Here is a 20,496-nt window from a genome sequence, read left to right as displayed (position 1 = left end):
CTGCGGAAGGATCCTCGTATTCTTCAGATCAAGGAGAGGGACCATTACTGGCTGGCCACTCTCCTTGATCCACAGTACAAGGGTAAGGTTGCCGACCTTATCTTGCCCTCGCAGAGGGAGCAGAGGATGAGACATCTCCGGGAGGCCTTGCAGAAAGGTCTATGCAACGCGTTCCCAGAGACTGGGAGGTTACAAACTCCTGGTCCTGGACAACGTGTTGCTGAGGCATCGGTCAGAAGGAGCGGTGGAGAAGGTGGCCGTCTGACCGATGCTTTCAGACAATTTTTTAGTCCGCAGCCCCAAGGTATGATCGGTTCCAGCAACCATCGCCAGCGTCTGATTTACATGGTGCAGGAATACCTAGGGGCAAGGTCAGACTTGGACACCTTCCCCACCGAAAATCCTCTGGCTTACTGGGTCTTGAGGATGGATCACTGGCCAGAGCTTGCACAGTATGCAATTGAGCTACTGGCCTGTCCTGCATCCAGCGTTTTTTTCGGAACGCACCTTCAGTGTTGCTGGTGGCTTTATCGATCACAGGGTGCGCCTGTCCACCGACTCAGTTGATCGACTGACCTTCATCAAGATGAATACGTCTTGGATCACCCACAGCTACCAAGCACCTGAAGCTGATGTAACCAAATAATTTTTTTTGAAATATCACATCCCTTCAAGACTGCCTATGCTGATGCTGAGTGACTGTCCTGTTATGTTGATTGTCTATCCTCTTCCTCCTCCGCTGATATGTTGGAAGAACATTTTTGGTTCTGGGTGATGCCACCAGCCCAATTTTTCAGCCCCTGTTTAACAGGGGCATTTAATTACAATTTTTGATGCAATGCTTTGTAGCAGGACTCATTCCTGCACCACAACTAGAGTATATGGGAGAGGTTGTAGTGTCGGGGCACTAGCACCAGTGCCTAAGGCCCAATTTTTCAGCCCCTGTTTAACAGGGGCGTTTAATTACAATTTTTGATGCAATGCTTTGTAGCAGGGCTCATTCCTGCACCACAACTAGAGTATATGGGAGAGGTTGTAGTGTCGTGGCACCAGTGCCTAAGACCCAATTTTTCAGCCCCTGTTTAACAGGGGCGTTTAATTACAATTTTTGATGCAATGCTTTGCAGCCGGGCTCATTCCTGCACTACAACTAGAGTATATGGGAGAGGTTGCAGTGTCGTGGCACCAGCACCAGTGCCTAAGGCCCAATTTTTCAGCCCCTGTTTAACAGGGGCATGTAATTAAACTTTGTGATGCAATGCTTTGTAGCAGGGCTCATTCCTGCACCACAACTAGAGTATATGGGAGAGCTTGTAGTGTCGTGGCACCAGCACCAGTGCCTAAGGCCCAATTTTTCAGCCCCTGTTTAACAGGGGCATTTAATTACAATTTTTGATGCAATGCTTTGTAGCAGGGCTCATTACTGCACCACAACTAGAGTATATGGGAGAGGTTGCAGTGTCGTGGCACCAGCACCAGTGCCTAAGGCCCAATTTTTCAGCCCCTGTTTAACAGGGGCATGCATCTACAATTCTTGATATAATATTTCACAGCAGGGCCCGTTCCTGTGCCCACCGAGAGTAACTGTGAGGACTTATAGTGTTGTGGCACCAGCACCACAACCACCAAAGGCCCAATTTTTCTACCACTGTTCAACAATGGCATGTAATTACAATTCTTGATATAATTGTTCACAGCAGGGCGTTACAGCGCCCACCAAGAGTCACTTTGAGAGCTTACAATGTTGTGGCAACACCAGCACCTTGTTTCGCCATTTCTGCAGAGCATATAGGGCAGGCCCCTACTTTCAAACATCCAACTAACAAACATCTCCTACTTGCAAATGGAAGGAGACAACAGCAAGTGAGATGAAAAAAGACGGATGGCAAAACAAATTATACAGGGGTGATAACCCTTCCCTATGTTTTCCAAAAAGCTTAAAAATAGATTTTTTGACTGGAGCTACACTTTAAAAATGTACCAGTTCAAAATTACAAACAGATTCTACTTAACACAACAAACCTACACAGTCCCTGTCTTGTTTGCACCGCTTGTATACTGCTGTTCTGAGTATATAGGGCCTGGGGGCCACACGTATTTCCTTTTTTAATATGGGTACGGGGTTCCTCTTAATATCCGTACAAGACCCAAAGGGACTGGTAATGGCTGGCAGGGAGGGCTACCCATGCCATTTTTCTCAATGATTTTCCATATTGCAGGAACCAGATATAACATTAAAACCGCAAGCAGTTTTAAATGATGTTATTTCCGTTAAATGTCATTTAGTGCAGGGACTGTTCTAAACACGGGAAACACGTGTCACTTCACAGGCATACTATAGACACCCCCCAGGCACAATATTTAAAGGAATATTTCACTTTTTTTTCACTTTAATCGTCATTAAAATCAGTGTTCCCGCCAAAACAGACATTTTTAAAAACATTTTAGGCATTGACCCAAGTCCCCTGGGGCAGGAGCCAGGTCCCCAAACCCTTTTTAGGACAGTATCTTGCATATTAGCCATTAAAATGAGCACTTTTAATTTCGAACGTTCGAGTCCCATAGACTTCAATGGGGTTCTAAAGTTCGTACAAATTTTCGGTCCGTTCGAAAGTTCTGGTGCGAACCGAACCGGGGGGTGTTCGGCTCATCCCTATATAGTAGGGTTGGAGATCCCAGATGAGGACCAAGGAGAAGTCCACCATTTTCTTTGATGTGGGTCTTTCAAGTGCTGTTGCCAACGGACTGCATGGCAGACCATCGTATGTCTGGTCAAGCATGTTGTGCCCCAGTTGCTGCTGTACTGGCCATGCTTGATCCTCTTCAGACATAGGTTGCAAACAGCAATGGTGCGATCTGCTGCACGCGTGTCGAAAAAGGCCCACACCAAGGAACTTTTAAAAGTCTGCAGGGAGCCAGCAGCACCCTTAGCTTGCGGAGCTCTGCGGTGCGATTCAATAGTGTGGTTGCCATTAAGCTGCCCCCTAGAGGACATTCTGCCTCATTGGAGTTGTGCTGCCTCCTCATCTCTTCTCTCAGGCACCCAAGTACAGTCAGTGACTTCATCATTCCCTTCCTCCTGGTCACTGGAGCAAACTTGGCAGTATGCTGCAGCAGGGGGAACATTACTGCCAGTTTCTTGTCCTTCTTGGGCACCTCCTCTATCTAGGCTCACGTTACTCCCTTCCTCAACCTGGGAACCAACATTGGAGCCTTCAAATCACTGCGCATCCTCCAGCAGCATGTACCTGACCCTATGGTCAAATAATTCTAGGAAATCCGTGCTTGATTGAGGGGCTATGGAAGGAGTGACTGTGGACAAGGAGCCGGTGAAATAGGCCGCTTTGGCAGTTTGGAAGGCAAACTACTCTGAGACTGGGTGACAGAGGATGAGGACGGCTTTGTTATCCACTCCTCCAACTCTTCTGCATGTTTGTGCTCCCACGGCCACCTGCAGAGGATGCACCATGTTCACGACCAGCACTGTAGACACAGAGGCTGCTTGCCCCCTTTTAGTGGCCTGTGAGTGTCTGCCTCTCGGTGGCCTTCCGAACTTGATGCTTATTTTGTTTTGCAACACCGCACTACACTATATTAGATACTGTGTACACCGCCTGAAGTGTATTAGAAACAGTACACCACTGAATGCACTGTAGATATAGGCTACACTGGATGCAGAATATATATATATATATATATATATATATATATATATATATTAGTCCCTGGGTTACAAACAAGATAGGGACTGTAGGTGTGTTCTTAAGTTGAATCTGTTTGTAAGTCGGAACAGGTAAAAAAAATTAAGTGTAGCTCCAACCAAAAAAACTATTTTTAAGCTTTTTGGATAGCATAGGGAAGGGTTAACACCCTTATAATGTTTGTTTTGCTCTTTATGCCCCCTCAAATGATTTCACCTCACTTTCTGTCCCAATGACAATAGGATTTTAAAAATGTTGGGTTGTTGTGGAAACAAGCCTTGGTAATAAATCATCAGTGGGGGTACATTTTTGCCATAATAACTCTTACAGGAGTGAATTTCCCTTCCTAGGAGTAGATTTCCTCTCATTCCTGTTATCTCCTTCCGTTTGTAAGTAGGAGTCATTTGTAAGTTGGATGTTTGTACTAGGGGACCGCCTGTGTATACACACACAAGACATACACATATACTGTATGTATTTACACTATACAAGCTGTACACTCACTACTTTACATTGTAGCAAAGTGTCATTTCTTCAGTATTGTCACATAAAAAGATAGAATAAAATACACATTACAAAAATGTGTGGGATGTACTCACTTTTGTGAGATATACACATATACACAGTATCTCATAAAAATTAGTACACCCATCATATTTTTGTAAATATTTTATTATAACTTTTCATGTGACAACACTGAAGAAATGACACTTGTCTACAATGTAAAGTAGTGAGTGTACAGCTTGTATAACAGTGTAAATTTTCAGTCCCCTTAAAATAATGCAACACACAGCCATTAATGTCTAAACCACTGGCAACAAAAGTGAGTACACCCTTAAGTGAAAATGTCCAAATTGGGCCCAAAGTGTCAATATTTTGTGTGACCACCATTGTTTTCCAGCACTGTCTTAACCCTCTTGGGCATGGAGGTCACCAGAGCTTTACAGGCTGCCTTTGGAGTCCTCTTCCCCTCCTCCATGATGACATCACGGAGCTGGTGGATGTTAGAGACCTTGCGCTCCTCCACCTTCCATTTGAGGATGCCCCACAGATGCTCGATAGAGTTTAGGTCTGGAGATATGTTTGGCCAGTCCATCACCTTTACCCTCAGCTTCTTTAGCAAGTCAGTGGTCGTCTTGGAGGTGTTTGGGGTCGTTACGTTGGAATACTGCCCTGCAGCCCAGTCTCTGAAGGGAGGGGATCAGGCTCTGCTTCAGTATGTCACAGTACATGTTGGCATTCATGGTTCCCTCAATAAACTGTAGCTCCCCAGTGCCGGCAGCACTCCAGCAGCCCCAAACCATGACATTCCCACCACCATGCCTGACTGTAGGCAACACTGGCCTTTGTACTCCTCACCTGGTTGCCGCAACACACGCTTGACACCATCTGAACCAAATAAATGTATCTTGGTCTCATCAGACCACAGGATATGGTTCAAGTAATCCATGTCCTTAGTCTGCTTGTCTTCAGCAAACTGTTAGCAGGTTTTCTTATGCATCATCTTTAGAAGAGGCTTCTTTCTGGCATGATAGCTATGTAGACCAATTTTATGCAGTGTGCGGCATACAGTCTGAGCACTGACAGGCTGAATCCCCACTATTTTAACCTCTGAAGCAATGCTGGCAGCACTCATATGCCTATATCCCAAAGACAACCTCTGGATATGATGCTGAGCATGTGCACTCCTTTGGTCGACCATGGTGAGGCCTGTTCTGAGTGGAACCTTTCCTGTTTAACCGCTGTATAGTCTTGGCCACTGTGCTGCAGCTCAGTTTCAGGGTCTTGGCAACCTTCTTATAGCCTAGGCCATCTTTATGTAGATCAACAATTCTTTTTTTCAGATCCTCCGAGGGTTCTTTGCCATGAGGTGCCATGTTGAACTTCCAGTGACCAGTATGAGAGAGTGATAGCAATAACGCCACATTTAACACGCCTGCTCCCCATTCACACCCGAGACCTTGTGACACTAAATAGTCACATGACACTGGGAGGAAAAATGGCTAATTGGGCCCAATTTGGACATTTTCACTTAGGGGTGTGGTCACTTTTGTTGCCAGCGGTTTAGACATTAATGGCTGTGTGTTGAGTTATTTTGAAAGGACAGCAAATTTACACTGTTATACAAGCTGTACACTCACTACTTTACATGTGACAACACTGAAGACAATGTAAAGATATAATAAAATATTTACAAAAATGTGAGAGGGTGTACTCATATACATACACATACAAACACACACAAGACTATGTATGTATGTGTATGTGGTATGTGTGTGTGTGTGTGTGTGTGTGTGTATGTGTGTATATATATATATATATATATATATATATATATATATATATATATATATATATATATATAATTCAGTTGCGAAGCCTTGGGCCGGCCTGCCTGTACCTTAAATACCCTTACCCAGAATGCACAGCGGGTAGACCACTCCCACCGGGCTGTTTCTAAGTAAAAGGGGTACCCAATGCATTTAGCCTGTTGCATTTCCAACACTTACCTGTGGTGACGGCAACACCCACGGCCAAGTGGAAACTAGCACAACCCACCTAAACTGGTACAGAAACCAGAACTTTGACATAATTAGTCTGAGCCCAACTGCAGCTTCAGACAAACTTATTTTTTTACAAAAATAATAGTGTCTGCTCATTAGGAGCAAGGTGCTACATTATAATATATATATATATATATATATATATATATATATATATATATATATATATATATATATATATATATATATATAAATATATTAGGGCAGAGTGTTGCCCTGCCAGGGTCTAGAAGGAGGATGTGACCCAGAATTCTCAACCAGACAGGTTGAGGGGCACCAGCAGGGCTCAAGTCCTGCGGGAACACATGGGAACGGAGTTCCTGTACTTTTTCCACAGCAGGACTCAGTTCCCATTAGCATTCCCAATAGTCCTGCAAGACTTTGAAGTATATGAGCTGTGTGGCAGGTGATACACCAGCAGCCGCCGACACAGCTCCCAATAGTAAGCGCCTCACACCAGGGGTGCACTGACCATTCAGGCATGGCCAGTAGGGGGCCCCACGACAGCTTCCGCTTCGATCTACCTGTCAATCACAGCTAGCTGACGGGTAGATCAGGTCCCTGCTGCTAAGAGATTGTCAGACCTCTCGTGATGCGCTTCTCCCCGCCAGCCCCTCCTGATTATATGTCTCCTCATCTCCCCCCCCCCCCAGTCTCCTGCATACTTGCCCTGTGTGTCCCGCTGAATCCCCCCCTCCTCTATCTTCAGTGCCATATGATGAGAGAACCCAGAGGAGGAGCACAGCTATTCTGCTCACAGGACATGCAGGGAGAGAGGTGAGCTGAGGGAGGAACATCAGTTTGGAGTGGTAAGCTGAGCACAATACCTGGCAAAGTTTAATGCCAGGAGGGAAGTTTATGTGGAAATATGTGAAGGGTTGGAATAGCAGCGAGTGTGTGTTGGAGCCCTGCAGAGTTTGCAGCCCCCCAAGCTAACATACATCTCCTAAGCAGGAACACATCACTATCTCCCCAAGCATTCTGTCCAGATAATGTGCAGTTAATTAACCTGGTGTTATCCAAACTCTGTTCAATGAAAAGTGTAAATTCACCACATAAACACTCTATATACAAAATAACATTCCCCATTAAAGATCAGAACACGATGTTCACATTTGCATGGAAGCCCAATTGAATGAATGCTGATTATTCAGAGAATTACCGTATTTATGTTTATTGAGGATTGATTTGTTTTGAACAGTTAAGCTTCATACACACAATACGAAAATTGGATGAAAAATACCACTTTTGAAGCGTTTGTGCATATGAGGGTATCATTTTATTATTTTTTTGGTGGGCGAGTGGATCTTGGGTGGGAGTTCCCACACTTTTTTCCCCAGGACTTGACCCCTAGATTCTCCGCAACATACTCATACATGGCCTGGGTCCCTGGAATGGGCAAGGGATAAGTCTGGCCCCTGGGCAGGGTTGTGAGAGGAACAAGGTCAATGACACAGTCAAAAGCCCCGTGAGTAGGCATGAACCTTAAATTTGACTCAAACATTGGGTTTTCATTTTTTATAAAACTAACCGAACATATGGGGCGTTCGTGGAAAATTTGAGCACCACAAAACGCTTCATAATGCACTGCGAGATCGGAGTGCATTGCTGTATGATAATTGGCCAAAGCATGCACCTGACCTACATGCTTTGGCCAATCACAGTGCACTCTGCTGAGAGAGCCATAATTGGCCAAAGGCAGGGTGCCTTTGGCCAATCATGGCTCAGGGGGACTAAGTCCATGCTCCACACTATATAAGGCTGCATGCACGGCGGCCCTGTGTAGTGTTATGGTGTAGACAGGGAGATAGTGTGATTTAGATTAGGCAGGCAGGTTATTCAGTTAGTGGCAATGTATTTGATATATAAACACACCAAAGGTTGGGGTAACAAGCAGGCAGGGATAGTCCCAGAACAAGCCAAGATCGGTAAACAGAAACAGACGCAGAGCATGCAGCAAGAAGCACACAGAAAGTCAAACACACAATATTGCTTGGGCAAGGCAGGCTTGAACAGTATGGTGTTAAATAGTGTATCCTGTAGAGGCTAGGGTGGAGCCACGCTGAGGGAAGATTACTTAACCATGCAGGTGTGAGAGTGCAGGACCTAAGGCTAATACACAGACCAGAGGTAAGCAGACAGACAGGGCATGAAGGTATTATTGCAGATTCATGGTGCATGGCTCCTGCCATCCCTGTGTTGAGGTTCGAGGTCTGTACACCTGATGTGTCCATTGTGATGGGCTCCTGCCATCCCTGTGTTGAGGTCCGAGGTCTGTACACCTGCTGTGCCCATTATGAGGGACTTCTGCAATCCCTGTGCTGAGTTACCAGGTCTGTACACCTGTTGTGCCCAGTATGAGATGCTCACAGCATCCTTGCACTGAGTTCCTAAGTCTGTCCATCTGCTTTGCCCATTATGATGGCTTCCCACCATCCTGGCGACACTCAAAGTTCCCAGGGAGTCAGGAATAAAGCTGGGAAATTATGGCAAGAAGATCTCTGTTAGAATATCCAACACATAAAAGAAGCCAGGGGTTGATGATTGGACATATAATGCATTTTATTAATGATTGTTTTTCACTTTTTTTTACTATCTTTGTCCATCTGAGCTACTTTAATTAATACAATGCGGCATGGCCCTCATAATCCTCTTTTCCTGTTCCCTCAGGCTCTACTGATCGAACATGCAGTGAGGAATGGATACACTATGAACTCAGCTGTTACTACATGTCCTCAAACAGACAATCATGGAACGTCTCTAGGAAAGAATGCCAGAACAATATGGCTGACCTGATGGTCATTAATAGTGAGGAGGAGATGGTGAGCATAATGAATTGATCCTGGTCAATTTCCATATCTACCCCTCTCACAAAAATGAGTACACCTCTCACATTTTTTTAAAATATTATCTTTCTTCTATCTTTTCATGTGAAGAAATGACACTTGTCTACAATGTAGTAGTAGTGAATGTACAGCTTGTATAACAGAGCCCTCGGATAAGCAGGAGGGCTCTGTGATTGGCCCTCCTGATCACACGACGGCCGTGTCCAATCACGGCAATCATGTGATGTAAACAAACAGCAGGTTGCTAGGCAATCGGCTCCTCCTCTCCTCACACGGAAGTCATCGCTGAGGAGAGGAGAGCAGATCGCTGCAGCCGGCTGATGATCAGTGAGTATGAGCTGTTTTTACAGCTTTTTACTCACTGATCACCAGTCTAGTGTAAAACACACAACACACCACACAGTATAAACACAATGTCCCCACACATGTCCCCAAAACATACATGTCCCCAAATAATAAAAACACATGTCCCTAATAATAAAAACATAACCCCCACATATGTCCCACTAAAATCACATGTCCCAATGATTATCTGTACACATATGTCTGTGATCACACAAACCAATTATTATACACTTAACCAATTTTTTTTACCAAAGACTGGTTGAAAGATGTGCGGGTAGAGACAGGCCCCCGGATGTTCTAGTGGTGCATGCGGGTGGGAACGTTCTTGCAGTCCGGAAGGTCAGGGACCTGATCGCGGACATTAAGTCCGATTTCACGAGACTGCGGTTCCTTTTCCCGGGTACTATATTGGTCTGGTCGGACATTGTAGCCAGGACGGTATGAAGGTGGGCTAGGTCCATTGCCAGTATCAACAAGACCCTTATCAGGGTCAACAAAGTGGTGGGAGGTTTGGGGTTTAGAATGGCGGGATCGTCATTCGGCATTGGGAGCTCGAATGTAATGTGTGGCTGTATCTTAGGAAGGACTGGGTGCACCTCTCAGACGTAGGCATTGATCTATGGTCCTTGGGGTTGCAGGATGGCATTCAGAAGGCCTTGCGGGTGTGGGGTTGCCCTAAAGGTTGAGGGAAGTCAACCTTTTGGGCTGCGGCGTTGTTTATCTGGTGGTCTTTGACAGTTGGCGGTAAATCAGAGGTCATCTGAAAGGGGTGGGGGGCCCATTGCTAGTATGGGTCCCTCAGGTGTATTCCAGAACGTTGGATGGAATACTGGTATGGTTATCACTGCCGGAAGTTGTCTCCGAATGGTCACAGCTGGAGGCCTGGTTAAGTTTTTAAATGGGTACCACAGTGAGTTGGTTGTTTGGTAAAGTTATGGGTCACCGTCAGAGATCACCAGACCGGGCATGTTGTTTATATGCTATTTATACCTGATGGTTGTATATGGTTATATTTATGGTTATTTATATATATATATATATATATATATATATATATATATATATATATATATATATATATATATATATATATATATATCTATATATATTTGATTGGAGTGTTTGAGTTATGTTAATAAAGGCTGTTATGGCCATTTTACTCCAAAAGTAAGGTGTGGTCTCATCTTTCAAGGGTAAGTGGTAAGGGGGGTTTGAGTAGAATGCATAACAGGGTGAGTGAGTGGGACCTTTAGGCTACACTGGTCATGTTCAAAATCCCACATGCCCGAGCTCGCCAGGAAGCCGACACTACACACGGCTAATCACAGGCAGTGAGACATTTCCTGGTCCGCAGCTGCACAGATCAGGAATGTCTCACTGCCTGCGATTAGCCGTGTGCAGTGTCGGCTTCCTGGCGGGATTGGGCATGTGGGATTTCAAACACACCCAAGCCCATCTCTAATGGTTGTAGTAGTAGACAGTTGACCTCCCTGCAGGTTGCTTAGCAGCAGTGCAGCCTTCTCTGACATGCTGAACGTGATGCAATCCAGGCGATGCTCCTAGTCAAATCCTAGTGTAAAATACCATAGTGATTTTATTGATCAAAGCCCACACCTTACAGGCATAGAACCACATGGCTGCTGAGCATACGGTTGATGTGGTTGTACTCTTGATGCTAATAAATACTGTATTTATTAGATCTGACTGGGAGCATCACCTGGATCACATCCCGATCAGCATGTCAACAGAGAAGGTTATACAGTATTACTGCTGCTAGGTGGCCAGCTGGGGGCTCAGCTCTCTACAACCAATAGTGACAGCTTTCCCCTGCATATACCCATAATGTCACCAGCAGTAGGTCCTAATAGACTGCCGCCGCTGCCTTGGAGACAGATGCCAGACCAGTGCTGTCAATAGCAGGGGCAGGACAGCAAGAGGAGGCTGTGGAACCCCACAGTGGCAGAACACCAGGGCCTGGTGGCAAGACAACCTTTGCAATCCTGATAGTTCTCCCACTGCTTTGGACCCCTATGTTTTCTTGGTATGCTGGTGACATATATCTCTTGTTTTCTGCCACCCTGGGGGGCCCCAATACAGTAGGAAGGGAGCTCTCTGCAGAACATGTGAAAGGGCTCGTAGTGAAGGGCCCCAGGAGATATATATATATATATATATATATATATATATATAAAATTGTATTTTATAGTTGTCCCCCCACTTTTGTCTTTGTCCCCCCCCCTAAATATGAAAGCTGGAGACACCACTGCGGGGCTGCATGAGTGCTGCCGGCACTGGGAGCTACAATTCATTGAGGGAACCATGAATGCCAACATGTAATGTAACATACTGAAGCAGAGAATGATCCCCTGCCTTTGGAGACTGGGCCGTAGGGCAGTATTCCAACATAACGACCCCAAACACACCTCCAAGACAACCACTGCCTTGCTAAAGAAGCTGAGGTTAAAGGTGATGGACTGGCCAAGCATGTCTCCAGACCTAAACTCTATTGAGCATCTGTGGGGCATCCTTAAACAGAAGGTGGAGGAGTGGAAGGTCTCTAATATCCACCAGCTCCGTGATGTTGTCATGGAGGAGTGGAAGAGGACTCCAGTGGTAAACTGTGAAACCCCGGTGAACTCAATGCCCAAGAGAGTTAAGGCAGTGCTGGAAAATAATGGTGGCCACGCAAAATATTGACACTTTGGGCCCAAATTAGACATTTTCACTTAGGGGTGTACTCACTTTTGTTGCCAGGGGTTTAGACATCAAGGGCTGTGTGTTGAGTAGGGTTGAGCGAACCCGAACTGTAAAGTTCGGGTTCGTACCGGACTTTTGGATTTTTGGGTCCTGAACCCGAACAATTGACTGTATGTTCGGGTTCGGGTCCGGTGTTCTGCAACGTAATGGCGCATTTTAAAAAGCCCTGCAGCAGCTAATCGATATTTGTTTAACTGGTGTGCCCTTAGAAGCCATCACAGCCATGCCTACTAATGGCATGGCTGTGATTGGCCAGTGCAGCATGTGACTCAGCCTCTATTTAAGCTAGAGGCACACAGCACAGCACGTCACTCTGCTTTAGACAGTGTAGGGAAAGGTTCCTGGCTGCTGCTACTGCGAGGGAAAGAATTACATGATAGGAGTTCTGATTCTGAAATCTATTCTAATTAGTCAGCGATCTACATTGATTTAGTTGTGTGGGTGCAGTGCACAAGCTTTGCACACTGCACTGAGATAAAAGAAAGACAGTGTAGGGCAAGGTTCCTGTTGAGGGAGAGAGAATTATCTAGAAGTCCAGATTCAGAAATCTATTCTAATAACTCAGCGATCTACATAGATTTACCTGGTTGGGTTGCAGTGCAGTCTTTTTACACTGCCATGAGCCCAGTGCCAGAGAAAATCTAACTTTTATATGCAAGCTTAGTGCACCAGCACTGCATAAGTTACTGTGAGATATACCCTTTACACACTGTGGGTGTATTCTGCTCTAGGGATGGCCAAACTGTTCGCCCGGCGGTCGTTTTGCGGCGAATTTTGCGTGTTCGCGATTCGCCCGATCGGCAGACTATTGCCGCTGTTCGCCTAGCGGACATATGTGTTTACAGTGTGTAAGAACTTTGACCCATGATGACACATCCATCATGGGGTACAGGACAGCCAATGTCATTATAGGGAGAGGTTGCTGTGTGGAGCAGGGAGAGACTGTAGTGACACAAATCGCTAGCTATTAGGTCCATAAAAGTCCTTTTAAGGACTCGTATGGTATAGGTGTAGTACAGTTTATAGGGTTCAGTGCACTGCTGTGCTGGTGATTGTAGCAGCCTGTCTTTTGTCAGTGCAGGGAGAGACAGGACGCTGTGTGCAGCAGTGACAGTCAGTTTAATCGCTAGCTATTACTATTAGGTCCTACAAAGGTCCTTTTAAGGACTGGTATAGGTGTACAGTATATAGGGTTGTACATGTATAATATACTTTCTTCCAAATATAGAAAGAATATTATACTTGACTGCTGCCCTATTCTGCAGCAGTCCTTTATCAGTGTAGGGACTGAGGTACAGTCTGCAAATTACTAGCTACTAGGTCCACAAAGGTCCTTGTAAGGACTGGTATAGGTGTAAAATATATAGGGTGCTGGTACACTGCTGCTGATTACTGCCCTATTCTGCAGCAGTCCTTTATCAGTGTAGGGACTGAGGTACAGTCTGCAAATTACTAGCTACTAGGTCCACAAAGGTCCTTGTAAGGACTGGTATAGGTGTACTATTTGGTGTGCAGTATATAGGTGTGTAATACACGTATAAAATACTTGCACATATAGAAAGCATAGTATAGTGCATTTCCACTGTGCAGCATTGTGACTGCTGAGCGGTTCTGCAGCGATACTACAAAGAGTGACAAACGCAATAAAAAAAAGTATTATAACTGGTGTGATAGACCAGTGGCCCCCAAAAACAACAGATTGAAGCGGGGTGTTACATACCTTCTTCCACATACATACTGTACTTCTCTAGAGACTTTTATCACAGGGTCATTTAAAAAATGACAGGCAGAGGAAGAGGCAGGCCCTTCCGCAGGGGTGGTAGGGGTAGGGCAGGAGCAACAGACTTGAGCCAAAGTGGCAAATTGCAGAAGGTGTGTGCGATTACGTCAAAGGACGCACCAGACTTGGTTGAGTGGCTCACTCAGTCTTACTCTTCTGCACCCTCCTCATCCTCTCAATCTGCACCCTCTTCTTCACTCTGCTATGTGCACCCCCAAAGACACTACCACCACCACCATATACCTTCCGCTTGAGTCACAGGAATTATTTTCTGATCCATATCAAGACATTTCCGACACGCAGCCACTCTTGGCATTGGATCAGGAAGAGTAGGTAGCAACAACCGCCGCTCGGCAGTCTGATGACCGTACCCTGATCAGGCCAAGGAGGAGGTTGGTCCCCGGTGTTGCTGCCTACTCCGAGATCTCTAATTATAGCTGTGGGGAAGGTGACGATGTTGATGACGTGTCTAGTGATGCCACGTGGGTGCCCAGAAGAGAGGAAGAGGAGGGGAGTTCAGAGGGAGATATGGACCAGCAGATAGGGAGGAGAAGCAGGAAGAACTTAGATTGCACAGGGGGGACAAAGCAGAATGTGAATGTATCAGGAGCGAGGCATCAACCATGTATGGTCACATTCCACGCTCCCAGGACGCCGGAACATGGCTCCGCAGTGTGGGCTTTTTTTTAACGTGCCCATTAATAACAATAGCGTTGCCATCTGTAATCTTTGTCAACGCATAAGTCGCGGTAAGCCCAACACTCACCTAGGGACGACCGCCTTAAGAAGGCACATGAGCTGCCATCACCGAGCCCAGTGGGAGCAACGGAACACACAAAGCCACACTCCAGGCTCTCACCGTCCAGCCTCGTCTTCTACTTCTCCTTGTCCTCTCTCCTCACAATTGTCCTCCACTCCACCTTCCATCACGCCAAGCTCACGTTTTTCTGCAAAAAGCCAAATGTTCGAGCGTAAAAAAATGATGACGCCGGATAACCCTCTTGCCCAACGGTTGACGGCTGGCTTGTCAGAACTGATAGCCCGCCAACTACTGCCATATAAACTGGTGGACTCGGAGGCCTTTCGAAAATTTGTGGCCATTGGAACACCACAATGGAAGGTCCCAAGAAGGAAGTATTTCTCACAGAAGGGCATCCCAGAGCTATATGGCCATGTTCAGTGGCAAGTGAATGTATCTCTGGCGCCAAGATGCATCTGGCCACAGACACGTGGTCTAGCAAACACGGGCAGGGAACGTATATCACTTTTACTGCCTACTGAGTGAACCTTCTGACGGCCGTCAAGCATGTAACCGGTGGCATCCATGTAGATTTGGTTTTACCGCCACGGATTGCATGCAGGCCTGGCTCTTCTTCCCCTCCTCCTCCATCCTCCTCCCTCTAATCCTCGGCTGACTCCTCCTTTTCCGCTGCTAGCGTCTTTTCCGCTGTGCCGCCCAAGCTCCCCAGAACCTATTCGACATGCCAGGTGAGACGTTGCCATGCCGTGCTGCGTTTTTTGTGCCTGGAAGCCAAGAGCCACACTGGCCCTGCACTCCTTTCAGCTTTGCGTTCACAGGCAGATCAGTGGCTAACACCTCTCAATTTGACAGTTGGTAAAGGGGTGTGTGACAACGGTGCCAATCTGCTTAGCGCATTGAAACAGGGCAAAATTACGCACGTGCCATGCATGGCACACATCTTAAACTTGGTCGTGCAGCGATTCGTTGTCAAATACCCTTGGGTCCAGGACATCTTGCGGCAGGCAAGGAAAATCTCGGCCCATTTCAGAAGATCTTACACGGCCATGGCTCGCCTTGCTGACATTCAGCGGCGACACAATCTGCCGGTCAGACGTCTTATTTGCGATTGCCCGACGTGATGGAACTCAACCTTCTATATGCTTGATAGGCTGCTCCAGCAGAAACGAGCAGTTAACGTCTACCTGTATGAACTCTGCGGCAGAACAGGTTCTGGGGAGCTGGGTTTTTTTTCACTGCACCAGTGGCTGCTCATGCGTGACGCATGCAGACTTCTGCGCCCATTTGAGGAGATCACCAAACTGGTCAGTCGCAGCCATGGCGCCATCAGTGACATGGTACCTTTTGCCTTCTTTATGGAGCGTGCATTGCGTCGTGTCATTGATCAAGCCATGGAGGAGCATGAGCAGGAAGATGAGGAAGTCGCAATGCTGGATGAATTCCCAGGGGGGCTACTCTATCTGAGACAAGTCAACAACAGGAGTCTGAAGAGGAGTCAGAGGAGGATGGTGCCAGGGCGGATGAGGAGGAGCAAGAAGAGCATGCTTTAAACCTTTCTGGGATCCCTGTTGTGCGTGGATGGGGAGAGGAGACTGAAGAGGACGACATTATCCTGGATGATGATCAGGAGCCTGGCCATCACACCGCTTCCAGTTTAGTGCAAATGGGGGCCTTCATGCTCCAGTGTCTTAGCAGGGACCCTCGTATAAAAAGCATAAGGGTCAAGGACCAGTACTGGGTGGCAACGTACTTAGACCCCCGGTACAAACACAAAATGGCGGAAATGTTACCACCGTCACAGAGGGCTGTCAGAATGGAGCACTTCCAGGCCTTGCTTTGAGAAATGCTGCATTCTGCTTCTGCATGCGCTGGCAGAGGAGCAATTCCCACTCCTAGAGAAAGAGTTGCGGGTACCAATCCAACAGCGCCTGCAAGAAGAGGGCGGTTTTAAGATGTGTTGGTGACTTCTAATATGAGGTTATTCTTTCAGCCGACCCATCTACAGGTGTCATCCGGATCCAGCATCAGGGAACGCCTAGACCGACAGGTGTCCGACTACATTGGGTTAACGGCCGATGTGGATGCTCTGAGAATGAACCCCTGGACTACTGGGTGGGCAGGCTTGACCTCTGGCCAGAGCTTGCCCAATTTGCAATGCAATTGTTGGCTCGCCCCTCGTCCAGTGTCCTGTCTGAAAGGACGTTCAGCGCAGCAGGGGGGATCGTGACCAATAAGCGCACTCGCCTAGCTCACGACAGTGTTGACTACCTCACATTTCTAAAAATTAATGAGACATGGATCTCGGAGGAATTCAACACATGTGACCAGTAGACCATGTATATCTCTAGAAACTATTTATTTAATCGAGCACACAGACCTTTTTTCTACATTTGGCTCACATCCTTGTACAAAAAAGGCACACCGTACTACATGCCCGTACCCTCCTGTTTGAAGAGGTTGAGCGGTGTCATATTTTTGGGGCCCAGCAGCGAGTTGCTGGTATCAGTGCTGCTGTCAGTGCTCTCTATCTCGGTGCTGGTGTCAGTGCTCTCTATCTCGGTGCTGGTGTCAGTGCTCTATATCACGGTGCTGGTGTCAGTGCTCTCTATCACGGTGCTGGTTTCAGTGCTCTCTATCACGGTGCTGGTGTGGTTTCAGTGCTCTCTATCTCGGTGCTGGTGTGGTGTGAGTGCTCTCTATCACGGTGCTGGTGTCAGAGCTCTATATGACGGTGCTGGTGTCAGTGCACTCTCACGGTGCTGGTGTCAGTGCACTCTCACGGTGCTGGTGTCAGTGCACTCTATCACGGTGCTGGTGTCAGTGCACTCTATCACGGTGCTGGTGTCAGTGCACTCTATCACGGTGATTGTCATCCTTCTCACAGGCGTCCGAGCAGCGTAAGTCGAAAGAGATCTTCTGTGCAGTTTCAAGAGCGTTACCACGATCAGCGGCGTGCACGTGCGTGCGGGAGCGCGCAGCCGTTTGACTCAATTGGCGCCAATAGCGCTATTTAAACTGGATCCTTGCTTCACTGCCTTGCTGCCTGATCAACAGCGTTCCCGTGTTTCCTGGTAACCTGTATCTGAACCTGAACCTGTATCCGTATCCTGATCCGTATTGAACCCGGCCTGTTCCCGACTCTGCTGTTTGCTGCCTGCCCCCCGACTTTGGCTTTGTACCCGACTACTCTTCTGGATTCCGTTTCTGTACCTGATCTGCTCGCCTGTGCCTGACCTGGACTGTTACACCATCCATCATCTGTAAGTTGCCTGTTCACCGCTGCTGTACTACAGGACACCTCCCAGTCTTCCACCATACCCGGCTGTTACTCCCTCTGCGCTTGTTGCCTTCTACCTCTTGCTGCAGACTACTGGACTCTTCTCACTTCCCGTAGTATCCCGTTTGCACCTGCATCCGCTGTCGGACTACAGAACCCCTCCCGTTGTTCGCTGTACCCTGCGATCACTTGCATCCCGTTGCCGGACTACAGGAATCCCTCTGCTGTCTACTGAACCTTACCTTTGCCTGCATTCCGCTACTGGACTACAATACACCTTCTCCATCAACGGTCTGCTGCTTCTTACATCTACCATCCAGTCAGGCACTTGTGCCCCTCTGTGCTCCCGAGCCCCTGTCATCACTACCAGGGTCTCTCGAGTCAGAGGTCTACAAGAAGCCACTCCCTGCACTCCGGGCTCTGCCTTAAGGTACGTGACAGTGATGGTGTCAGTGCACTCTATCACGGGGCTGGTGTCAGTGCTCTATATCACGGGGCTGGTGTCAGTGCTCTATATCACCGTGCTGGTGTCAGTGCTCTATATCACGGTGCTGGTGTCAGTGCTCTATATCACCGTGCTGGTGTCAGTGCACTTTATCACGGTGCTGGTGTCAGTGCTCTATATCACGGTGCTGGTGTCAGTGCTCTATATCACGGTGCTGGTGTCAGTGCTCTATATCACGGTGCTGGTGTCAGTGCTCTATATCACGGTGCTGGTGATCATCTCCTGCACCCTCTTTATAGCCTACCCTGACCTTTCCTCTCCTCCATTGCCTTCATGCGCTCCTGAGTCCTGAATTGTCAAAATGTCACATATAAAAAAAGAGTGCTTGTAGTTGTCGATCCCAGATTCACTTCATACATGTGTTATGTCAGCGGCCATGTAGTGGGACTATGTGTGCACAGCTAGTAATTATTTTGTGGCTGGAAATATGATCTGTAAGTTTTTAAAGTTCGCCTGCCATTGAAGTCAATGGGGCCCGCCGCGAACTTTGCGGTTCGCAAACTTTCGGCCGCATTCGTGGTTCACGAAACATCCCGTCGGAAGTTCGTCCATCTCTATTCTGCTCTTCCAAAAACACCCATTTAGGGCAAAGAAATATCTTTTGCAGTGTTTTCTGCATATGTGGAGGTTTGAGTTACACAATTTATATATTTTTCTTCTATTGTGCTATTCAAAAAAAAAAAAGAATTTTTTTTTGAATACCATTTTCGGCATTTCTGTAGCTCAGAGATACACCGTTTACATACTATGAGTGTATTCTGCTATTGCAAAAACACCCATTTAGGGCAAGATCCTAAATTTTGAAAATATAAGGAGAATGTCAATTCAACATCTTTGCCCTGGGCGCTGTATGACCTGGTCCTGACACTGCCAGGTGGGCAGTCCTTACAGAAGCCTGGCACTGGGCTTCTTTAGTGTTGTGTTGGGTCTGTGTGGCTCTGTGTGGCTGTGCCATTTCACCTCACCTCAGGGTACACTGCACACTCTGATGCAGGTCCCTTACAGAAGCCTGGCAAATCAAATGCCAGGCTTCCCTAGTGTTACATCTGTGCAGCTGCTCCCTTTCAAGTTTTGGCACATGCCAGCACAGGCTCCTGGAAATGCAAGAGGGCAGATAGACATTACTTACGTCATATCCCTGCCACTCCTAAATGAAGAAATCTGTGTGTGTGTAAAATAGATGATATAAGTTCATCCAAGAGGGCCTCCTTACATCCTCCAGAGTGTCCCCTTAGTATTTCTGTACTAAGGGGGCACTCTGATGAATGTAAGCACTCTGGTAGCTTTAAGGGGGCACTCTGAATTTATTAAGTTAGTACCTTTAGAGTGCCCCCTTACATATTCTGCAAGAGTGCTCCCTTATGTTCTGTTCCTCCAGATTGATCCCTAAGTTAGTGCTCCCTTATGTTCTGCTTCTCCAGAGTGCCCTCTTATGTCCTGCTCCTCCACAGTGCCCCTTAAGTTAGTGCCATCTTATGTCCTCCTGCTCCTCCAGAGTGCCCCTTAAGTTAGTGCCCCCTTATGTCCTCCTGCTCCTCCAGAGTGCCCCTTAAGTTAGTGCCCCCTTATGTCCTTCTGCTCCTCCAGAGTGCCCCTTAAGTTAGCACCCCCTTATGTCCTCCTGCTCCTGCTGAGCTAGGCCTCCACTTGTGCAGTGTGGTGGGTGAATATAAGCAACACCCCTCTGCTTGATCTAAAGGCCCAGACTGGAAGTTCTATAGCCGGCTAGCTCCGGAACTGCGCATGTGCAGTTCAAAGTCACAGACACTGATTTTTTTTTGTCTTTCTAAAGCGCTTCACGATTTGCGGACCACAGGCGGCCAAAACCTAACAAGGAGGTTTCTTTTATGGGCCCTTTTCTCCTGTCTATGCATAGGTGAAAAGTGCCTGTTTTGGCAGCACTGCCCCCCCCCCCCCCCCCCATGATAGCAGAACACCAGGGCCCCATTTACAAGTGTGAC

At 47.1% G+C, this 20,496-nt stretch overlaps 1 protein-coding gene across 1 annotated transcript in view; it reads left to right on the top strand.

The window, feature by feature from the left end:
- LOC143961698 (C-type lectin domain family 10 member A-like) overlaps positions 1-20,496 on the top strand; it is a 113,689-nt gene that overhangs the window by 67,195 nt on the left and 25,998 nt on the right. The window contains exon 5 of the mRNA XM_077471018.1: positions 8,936-9,087. Coding sequence (XP_077327144.1) covers positions 8,936-9,087 — 152 coding nt within the window. The remainder of the gene's footprint in view (positions 1-8,935; positions 9,088-20,496) is intronic.

Source organism: Lithobates pipiens, unplaced genomic scaffold (genome assembly GCF_037356315.1).
Source record: "Lithobates pipiens isolate NorthernLeopardFrog02 unplaced genomic scaffold, aLitPip1_a1.2 Scaffold_8, whole genome shotgun sequence".
NCBI lineage: Eukaryota > Metazoa > Chordata > Amphibia > Anura > Ranidae > Lithobates > Lithobates pipiens.
Note: the sequence above shows the minus strand (reverse complement) of the source record. Positions and strands in the feature narration are given on the sequence as shown.